General features: G+C 34.4%; 2 protein-coding genes across 2 annotated transcripts; one reads left to right on the forward strand and one right to left on the reverse strand.

Annotated features, from left to right (window-relative positions):
* LOC107614494 (aspartic proteinase CDR1) lies at positions 5,784 to 7,270 on the forward strand. Its single transcript, XM_016316691.2, has one exon. It carries the CDS (start codon positions 5,863 to 5,865, stop codon positions 7,183 to 7,185), a length of 1,323 nt encoding a protein of 440 aa, XP_016172177.1. The 5' UTR covers positions 5,784 to 5,862; the 3' UTR covers positions 7,186 to 7,270.
* LOC107611240 lies at positions 8,470 to 9,321 on the reverse strand. Its single transcript, XM_016313192.1, has one exon. The coding sequence runs from the start codon at positions 9,319 to 9,321 to the stop codon at positions 8,470 to 8,472; it is 852 nt and encodes a 283-aa protein (XP_016168678.1).

Below are 10,992 nucleotides of genomic sequence, written 5' to 3' on the forward strand. Positions count from 1 at the left end.
TCCTTTTGCGTCTGTCACTACGCCCAGCACTCGTGAGTTTGAGGTTCGTCACAGTCACTCAATCATTGAATCCTACTCGGAATACCACAGACAAGGTTTAGACTTTCCGGATTCTCATTAATGCCGCCATCAGTTCTAGCTTATACCACGGAGATTCTGATTAAGGAATCTAAGAGACACTCATTCAATCGGATATAGAACGGAGGTGGTTGTCAGGCACACGTTCATGGGTTGAGGAAGGTGATGAATGTCGCGGATCATCACCTTCATCACAGTTAAGCGCGAATGAACATCTTAGATAGGAACAAGCGTGTTTGAATGGAAAACAGAAATACTTGCATTAATTCATCGAGACACAGCAGAGCTCCTCACCCCCAATAATGGGGTTTAGAGACTCATGCCATCAGAGAATACAAAGTTCAGATCTAAAAATGAGATTAGGTGCAAAATAAGTCTCTAAAAGTTGTTTAAATACTAAACTTGTAGCCTAGGTTTACAACAAATGAGTAAACTATGATGGATGATGCAGAGATCCACTTCTGGGGCCCACTAGGTGTGTACTGGGCTGAGAATTAAGCAATCCACGTGCAGAGGCCATTTGTGGAGTTGAACGCCAGTTTTTGTGCCAGTTTGGGCGTTCAACTCCAGCTTTTGATCCTTTTCTGGCGCTGGACGCCAGAATTGGGCAGAGAACTGGCGTTGAACGCCAGTTTACGTCTTCTATCCTTGTGCAAAGTATGGACTATTATATATTTCTGGAAAGCCCTGGATGTCTACTTTCCAACGCAATTGAAATCATGCCATTTCGAGTTCTGTAGCTCCAGAAAATCCACTTTGAGTGTAGGGAGGTCAGAATCCAACAGCATCAGCAGTCCTTTTTCAGCCTGAATCAGATTTTTGCTCAGCTCCTTCAATTTCAGCCAGAAAAATACCTGAAATTACAGAAAAATACACAACTCATAGTAAAGTCCAGAAATATGAATTTTTCCTAAAAACTAATGAAAATAGACTAAAAACTAACTAAAATATACTAAAAGCTATATGAAATTAACCCCAAAAAGCGTATAAAATATCCGCTCATCAATGAACTCTTCTTGTTATATTCAATTTTCTTTTAATGCAATTTGAGGTATTTCATGTTTATTGCTTCCTTCCTTAATTGTTGGTTATTAATTCCTTGCATGTGTTAGTCTTATATTTTACTATCTCTTATTAATTTTTCATGCTTTTATTTTGTACCTTCTAAGTGTTTGATAAAATGTTTGGTTGGATTTTAAAATAGATTTTTATGTTCTTAACCTGGATTGATTAATTAGAGACTCTTGAGTTGTCAAAGTCTCTTGTTGATTAGTAATTGAAGATTGCCGATTAGCTTGAACTTCACTAAATCTAGTCTCTCTCTATGAGTTGACTAGGACTTGTGAACTCAAGTTGATGGTATGCACTTGACTTTCCTTCATTGGTTAGAGGTTAACTAAGTGAAGGCAATTTACATTTACCATCACAATTGACGATGATAATGAGGATAGGACTTCTAATTCTCTTTCCTTGCTAGGACCTTTCTTAGTTGTTAGTTTATTTTTCTCGCAATTTATATTTTCTTGTTCCTTATTTCAAAATCCAAAAATATACTTTTCCATAGCTAATAATAAACTACACTTTCCTGCAATTTCTTTGAAAGACGACCCGAGGTTTAAATAATTCGGTTAATTTTATTGGGTTTGCTTAAGTGACAAACAATTTAAACGTTGGCCGAGGATAATTTGTTGGTTTAGAACTATACTTGCAACGCGACATTTTTGTGAAATTCTTTACCGACAATTTTCCTCCGCCATCTGGCCAGGAAAAACATAGAAAGGATGAAAACAACTTTTCTTGCCAAGGTTTGTTAGACTGTTAGAAATTTATAAATAATCCTAACCCCTTTGAACAAAGGTTCTTTCTAGCAAGTACTGTCCTAACAACCAGATGATCTATAGATGACTAATGGATGGTAGTTCTCCTTCTTGGCGGGCGCTTCCACAAGTGTGGGGGTTTGTTGAAAACAGTATCATTCACAGAGTTGAAAATGGTGAGAATATCATGTTTTGGAGGAATAGCTGGTTGAATATTAAAGATACCCTAATGGAGAACAATTTGCCTACTGTAACAATTTTGAATGAAAATGCTTTGGTTAAAGACTTTCTTATAATGGATGGGACTTCAAAGATGGATGAGATTAAAAGGCTAGTCCCAACGAGGTGGCTTTGAGAATAACACCCAACCTTGCCCCTAGACCCAATGACCCCGGAAACACTTTGGCTTCGAGGCACTCACAAGATGGCAGATTTTTTGTGAAATCGGCTTACACAACTCAGTCACTTTTCTCAATATTTCAAGATTGTTTGGAAAAAGATTTGGGAGTGGAAAGAATCCCCACGAATCAAACTTTTTTCTCTGACAAATAGCTTATGACAAGCTTCTAACAAATGATAAGAGGAGTAGATGGTTTAGAGCATCCCTATATTGTCACAAATGTAGTAATCAAATTGAGAATTTCACTCATGTCCTTAGGAATTGTAAGAACGCTGGCGATATTAGGAAGAAACTGGTTCACCTGATTAAATTGCAGAATTCTTTTAATCTGGACCCTACTAGTGAAGAATTACCATGTGTTTATAACACGCAGCGGAAGAAAAGAAAGTAATCCTAAAAATCTATTTTGTGCTTAAATTTTATTCGAAAAATAATATATGTATATATCAGATCTAAATACCTGTGTACGCTAGTAAAAATCAGTTTCTCCTTCAATGGTATGAAGTTGCTATGCGTATCCACAACGAAACCAATCTTTGCTGTCAACTCCTTAACCAATAGACATCTGATTTAAATTGAGAAACCTCTTGCAGCTCGTTGCATACCATAAAATTCTTCTCCAAGAATTAGGCTCACATACGTTTATGTGTATATAGGTAAAGGAATAAAACACTTGTATGTTATTCTCGTCTATTTCCTCTACTCTTGGCATACATATATATAGTATGAGATTTGTTATTAATTTTAAATTTGAATCTCAATTCAAATTTGAATCATATGTTATTATTTTAAACTTGAATCTTTCAAATTTATGAATCATATCATAACTCAATTTGAAACAGAATCAGTTAGGATCTCATCCAAATTTAAAATTCAAATTTATAAATAGAATAACTAATTATTCTCAAAATCTACAAGTATTTAAATCATACTCAATATCTATTCAACTAGCACCCTAGGGTATTGGGTGTCCGAAATCAAAGTATAATAAATACATTATTAATTACTATGACAATCGCAAGTCAAAAGAAACTCTATTACTATGTTCATCTTGAGAATATCCTATTGACAAATATGCGGTAATTATAACCGTTAGGAATTCTCAAATTGAGTCAGTTCAAGAACAATTTAGATTAAATTATAAAAGATTTATCTCTTAATATTATGATCACTATCACAATGATAAATCTCTAAATTTAATCAAAGACTTTATTATATTAATATTTTAATATAATAACAATAACAAATTATTTGATACATGATTAATATTACTTATTTTCAACAGTGAGGTGGTTAGAAGAAAGCATGAGTTCAAATTGGGTTTTCAATATGCTATTGAATGGATCTATTTGTTCCCTATCACCTGGTGGAGATTAGGGAGTTGGAGAAATTCGAAAATCCATCAGAGAAGTTTAGGAGACCCTATATGGCTCATTTCAAAATTTAAGAATATACTTTGTCTATTCAAACCAATCATGGTAAAAGGATGAAAAACACTCAGATCCCGTCCCAAAGAGTTATTAAGGTTGCTTGGGAGCCACCGTCTAACGGTTGGATCAAGCTAAACACGGATAGGGTTGTCCAGAGAAACTCTCACATAGCTGGATATGGTCGGTTGATTAGGAACAATGAGGGGAGATGGGTTATGGGATTCACTAAAATGCTGGATATGGTCTTCTGCTTTTATGACCGAGCTCTGGAGTGTTTTCATTGGTTTGGAGATGGCATGGATATTAAGTAGAAATGTTTAGGTGGAAATTAAAGTGACTCCAAGACAGTGGTTAGTAGCATTCTGGATCGAAATAATAGAGGAAGCCCTGGGATTATCCTTTCCCATTGGATTTAAAAACTGCTTACCCGCAGTTGGCAAGTAAAGATTACTTACGCTTACAAAAAAGCTAACAGTTGCGCTGATTGATTAGCTAATTGAAGTCTGAGGCAAGATGAGAACACTCATTACTGGAATTCTCTCCTCTAGGGAATAGGGATGAGCCATTATCTTGTTAGTAATGATATGGGAACTTCAATTCGGAGAACTGTAAATTCGGTGTAGTTTCTAGGACCTTTGGCCCTCTTGTCAACAAAAAAAAATTCCAAATTAAAAAAAGGGTATGAATAGCGTATGTGTATAGTTCACGTTTCAAGGAGAAAAAAACACATTAATTTTACAAGTATTAGATGAAAAAACTATCACAAATAATAATTCTAAATTAATAAATTAATCAGTTCATTTTAAAATTTTATATGCAACATAGGTACATATAATAGAACAAAAGATAAAAAATAAGTAATAAAGATGAATAAATCGAGAATAAAATAAAATATATAAAGTCACGGAAAAAATAAAATATTAGATTAATATCTAAACTATAATTGTTTGAATTAAAAATTGTAATTGAAAATATCAAAAAGAGAAATAATGAAATTGAAAGATACATAGAATCATGGAGAGCTATATAAAAAAAATTAGAGAATTTAAAATTTACTTTTTGATAAAGAGAAGATGACTATTAGACAAGGAATAGAAAAAGAAGGTTGAAAATATAAAAATAAAAAGAGGGTTTAAGAGAATAAAAAAGTGACAGTACAATAATTAAATTTGATTAGGTTAAATAATAGTCAAAATGATAAAAAAATAAAAAAATAAATTTAAAACGTTAGCTAATTGAATTTATTTTATTTGTAGTGGGGTCATTTAAAATTTGAAGTGGGAGCATATTATATATAAATATATTTTTTAAAACAAAAATTAAAAACACCATGAGCAAATTTTAACTAATTGAATTTATTTTATTTGTAGTAAAATCATTTAAAATTTAAAATAGAGGCATATTATATATAACTATATTTTTTAAAACAAAAATTAAAAACACCATGAGCAAATGTCCTTTCATTGTTGTGTTTGGGTCCGTCCCTGCATCAACCTATAGATGCAAATAAAATTTATTAAAAATGGTTCAATTTTTTTAAAAAAAGGGAAACATATATTAAATCGGTAAATCCTGAATGTTTAGCTGTAAAATATCTAAGATATTTTTGAAAATTTTTAAAATTTTGTGCCAATAATAAAAAGAAAAACCCGGATCAATGACAAAAAGAGTGGAAGTGTGGAACACGTCAATAATGGTAGGTATTAATTAATCACATGATAAAGAAATGAAAGAAAACTGTCTTACATTTCTTTTTCTTATAACTTAGTCTTACAATGATATAATATAATTTTAAAAATATTCTTCCTACACTAAAATCAGTTACCAATATATTTTATATATAAATATATATGTAATTTAATTTATTTTTAATATTATTTATATTTTAACATATATTTTATATTTAGTAACTGATTTTAATGTGCAAGTAGTATAGTTGATATAGTTTATACTTATCAACTTAACACAAAACATTACAGTAAAGAGGGGAAATACAATAATTTTTCGAGAAAGAATGACAATAACAACAGAGAATTTATCAATTTAAAGAATTTGTCAACGGAATACCTTAATAAAAAGTTTCTTGATCGTTGTATAAATAGAAGCTCTTTAGATATAGTTCTCCACCAACAACACCATGCATAGTCTTTTGTTATTGTTCTCGTTTTCAGCACATTTGTACTCACTTTCTAATTTCATACCCTTTGTTGAAGCTACTAAAACCCAAACAAGCTTCACCATTGATCTTATTCACCATGATTCCCCACTCTCACCGTTTTATGATTCTTCAATGACCTCATCGGATATTTTTAAGAAGGCCGCGCTGCGTTCCATCGCGCGATACGCCTTGAGTGAAAGTAGCAATCAATTCCCTGAATCCATTGTATTTCCAAATGGTGCGGTCGGCGATTACCTAACGAAAATCTATATCGGCACTCCTCCCGTGGAAAGAATTGCCGTCGCAGACACGGGCAGTGATCTCATATGGGTTCAATGCTCGCCGTGCGACGACAATTCTAGTTGTTTCTCCCAAGATAGCCCACTGTTTGATCCAAACAACTCTTCCACTTATACTCCAATTTCATGTACCTCAGAAAATTGCACGTTACTGTACCAAAACCAGCGTACATGTGGAACCTCAAATGTTTGCGAGTATTTGTACAAATATGGCGACCACTCTTACACAAGTGGAGAATTGGCTTCTGATTCCGTAAGTTTTGATTCCACTAGTGGTGTTACATTTCCAAATTCAATTTTTGGATGTGGCCATAACAATAGTGTAACGTTTAATAGCACTAAAAAAGCCACAGGGCTAGTTGGTCTAGGAGCAGGGCCATTGTCACTAGTTTCACAACTTGGTGACCAAATTGGTCACAAATTCTCGTATTGTTTGGTTCCTGTTGGTTCAAATTCTACAAGCAAGCTTAAATTTGGGGACGATGCAATCATTTCAGGAAACGGAGTTGTGTCAACTCCGTTAACCATCAATTCCTCTACACCTACTTATTACAATCTTAATCTTGAAGGCATAACCGTTGGTAATAACACGATTCAGAGTACTCAAAATTCTAGCAACATAATCATTGATTCGGGGACAACGTTTACTTATCTTGACCCAAGTATGTTCAATGATATCGTGACTCTGGTCACGGAATCCTCAGCTGTTGAGGCACTGCAAGACCCTCCAAAACCGTACGGTTTTTGCGGCAGTTTCCAAGGATCAGGTGTTAACGTGCCTGATTTCGTGTTTCACTTTACTGGTGCTGATGTTGCTTTGCCAACTGAAAACATGTACACCGTTGTTGACAACAACTTGCTCTGCTTGCTGCTGCTACCCAACACCGGATTAAATGGATTGTCCATCTTCGGAAATTTGGCGCAGATTAATTTTCAGGTAGAGTACGATCTTCAAGGGAATAAGGTTTCTTTTGCTCCAGCTAATTGTACTAATAGTAATTAGCAAATTCTTGTTACCTACGCCTTTTGTGTATTAAATAAAGTAAGATAATAAGATTGTGTTATATGCATTATGCATATGTTTTATATATTTTTTTTTTTTCCACGGTATCCCCCAACCCGACAAGTCAATGACTAATCCGTCGCGGTACTGAGCTCCATTTAAGGGTTTGTCGCTGGCCAATGGGTTGCTGCATGCACAAGGCAGGATTCAAACCCCCGACACTTGCTTAAGCGGACTAGTGAGCTAACCACTAGACCAACCCAACTTGGTTGCATATGTTTTATATTTGTTATTCTATTATATAGGCCAATTCACGGTGCATTTACTGTTAAATTAGATGTAAATTACTGATGATAATTAATATGTGATTAAGTGATTTAATGTTTTTTTTTTTTTTTCGAAAATTGAAAGTTTAAGCATCCACCATGAGGGAATAAAAACAAGGTATCAAACACGCATATAATACAAAAGATAATACGTAGGGAGATAATAAGATACTAATCTAAATTTATTTTATTTAAAATAATATCTATATTCTTATGTATGTAATGTTTATAATTATATATTTATTATATCTAAAATTAAAATAAATAATAATTAAATATATAAAATAAAATAGTGCTGATGTTGTAGTACTATCGCGCTTCTTTATGGTCGCTATGGATAGTTGCAATTTGATCATCCTACACAAAAAATTTAACGCAAAGATGAATTGTGGATACAATTGCGCCAAACTTATTTAAAAAAGGTCGGCTAAGTATAAGATTATAGAGGCTAAAACAATCTACTACTAAATACTAAATACTAAATATCAGATGTTTTGGATAGGGGGTGCTCACCCAGTGTGGTTTGTAACCACACTGATCCCAATACGGGAACTCTTTCACCTGAGAAGCTGACTAAGTCTCCGCTCGATAATTGGAGGATGTTGTGGCTGAGCTTCATCTTCTAGAAGGTAAAATGAAAAAGAACGTCGGCGCTGCTCCCTGGATCTAATAGCACCTTCTTTACCAGCAGATCGCCCAATTGAAGAGATATGACTACAGGGTCATCCAAATTTTGAATGTTGCAATTAAAGTCGGCACGTGTGAATATCATTTGTGGAAATTGGGGGACTTTTCTCGGTTCTTGTTGAGTACTTTCTACTGAATACATTGCTCGGACAAACCTTTTTCGAGCCAAGCTTGATGCTCCTCCGCTTGCGTACCCACCTGAGATACAGTTGATTACATCTCGAGGTGGTTCATATGGGCTTGAAGACGCCTTCTCTTTTTTCCGATGTTGTTATTCTGACGAGGTGTTTCCAATAAAGGATGGTGTATGCCTTTGCATTTGGCCACTGATGTATTTGTCAATGTGATCTTGCTGAGCTAGCCGCTCCAAAAGGTCTTTTGCGACCACACATTCGTCAGTAGTTTGGCCGTGCTTCTGGTGGAAAGTACAGTATTTGGATTTATTCACGTTCTTTGTGTCTTGATAGGTGCCGGCCTTCTTCGGGGGTTCGATCAATTTTGAGTTCAGGATCTCTTTGATGATGTCGTCCCGCTTTGTGTTGAACTGTGTATAGGATTCAAACCGAGGAGTTAGTTTAAAATTTTTCTTATTATTTTGTACCTTATCTTCGTCTCTGTATTGTGTTTTGTCGGCTTTCCGAGCTTGTCTGAGTTCTTCGATGTCGATTTGTCCTTTTGCTTTTTCGCGAAACTCGGCAAGGGTCTTTGGCTTGGCTACAAGGATGGTCTCTTGGAACTTTCCTGGCCGAAGTCCACTCTTGATGGCATGCAAATGGACCTCGGAGTGGAGGTCTGGTATACTCATGGCGACCTTTGTGAAGCGAGTCATATAATCTTTCAAGCTCTCATTCTGGCCTTGCTTTATTGTATTCAGATAATCTGAGTCATGCAGATAAATAGCAGATCTAGGAAATTGATCTTCAAATAGCGTGGCCAGCTCCTGGAACCTGGAGATTGAACCTGCAGGCAAAGCACAAAACCAGTCAAGTGCAGGGCCGTCCAAATAAGATTGAAAGCAACGACATAAAACAAGATCGGATGCACCATTAACGATCATTATTGATCGGAATTTTTTGAGGAACTTCTTTGGGTCACCAAGCCCGTCATAGGGGGTAAGAGTCATTGGTAAGGTGAACCTTTGTGGCATTTCGAAGCTCATCACATCTGGTGTGAAGGATCCCACAGAATTGTCGAGCTCCTTATGTTCATCTTCAGGTTGCGCTTCTTCGTCTTGTGGCTGAATCCGAATAGTTTCGAAAACATGTGAAGCATCAAATTGATGTTCCTCGTCTTCCTGTTGCGGTTGACGACCGTACCATTGTTGTTTTCTATCCGAGCGTTGTTCAACTCGGCAATCTGATCAGTCATTCTCTGATTTTCTTGCACCATCCGCTGGTTTGCCTGTTGTAGCTCGGTCACCATTCGAAGGAGTTCGGAAGCAGAAGGAGATTGTGCATCGGCCATAGGTGTACGTGAAGGTAATGGGGCTGAGAATAAGGTAGGGCTTATATATATATATATATATATATTGTTAGGACCACGGTGGATGCCAATTGTTCTTTCCTGGGAATACTGGAGAGCACGTCAGCAGTCAACAACAAGTTGCCGAGCTTTCCTCTTGAATACCGAGCTATAAACCTTTCTTGTCCGAGCTTTTCCTTCGCAACTCGTGAAAGAGGGGAGGGGAAGTGTACCTGCAAAGGCGCTCCAATACTTAAGTCAGTATTATCTCTTAAATTGTCTGCTCAAAGAAAATATTCTACCTTCTTTTATACAGACTGAGGTCCTTGTTAGTTACATTTGGTGTGATTATCTCGGTTTACAGAAGATTTGTAACGTATCCGACTATTGCGCCGTGGGATCGGACGTTAATATTGTGGGTACCGTTTGAATGACTTATAGCTCATTAAGCCGAGCTATAACGCGCGATATCGAGTTATGACTTATATTCGTAACCGCCATATCAGTTTTAAATTATTTTCGACTAATTTTGTATTATTTTTCAAATATTTTTTTAAAAACAAATTACAGTAAACCAAAAGTACAACTTAACAATAACAAGCAAGCACATCTCCATAAAGAAAATATCCCCCTATAAATGTAATTAAACACCCCAAACCTAGATGAAAATAGACTAAGGTCTACTTAAAGTTTTTTGGATAGTTAAAAGTACAAGCAAGTATTTGATGATCACGTGCATGTGCTTCTAATTTTGAAAAATTACAAATGTTTTTAAAAATATAAAAATATTTTTTAAATTTAGTTTATATTTTTTAAAATTAAAAATTTAATATAATCTTATATATTAATAAATATTTATATTTATTCTTACTTTTTATTATATTATTTATTTTAATTATTTTGAATGTTAACAACAATTTTATCAAATATAATTTTTGTAGATTGTGCTTATTGTTGAAAATTACTTTTGTTTTGATTTACCAAAAGTAGCTGACACAACTTTAAAAAAATATCCTTGAAAAAGTAGCAATAATAAACTATATATTATTCAAAAGGCAATTTTTTTCAAATCAGATCTAAAGTATTTAACGTTTTAATTAAATTAGTATATTTCAATTTAGAGTTCAATCAGAGAGTCGATTATTTTTCAGGCGATGTCAAAAGTATCTTTTGAAATTATTCTTTTATGATAAATTTTAAATTCTAAATTCTAAATCATAAATTATGATTAAAAACACTAAATTCTTCAAAAAAAATAAGGGTTCAAAAATAATTCTAAGATAAAAAATTGACTAATATTAACTAATTAAAATTAGTTCCCTATATTTATTCT

This window comes from Arachis ipaensis, chromosome B08 (assembly GCF_000816755.2).
Source record: "Arachis ipaensis cultivar K30076 chromosome B08, Araip1.1, whole genome shotgun sequence".
In the NCBI taxonomy this organism is placed as follows: Eukaryota; Viridiplantae; Streptophyta; class Magnoliopsida; order Fabales; family Fabaceae; genus Arachis; species Arachis ipaensis.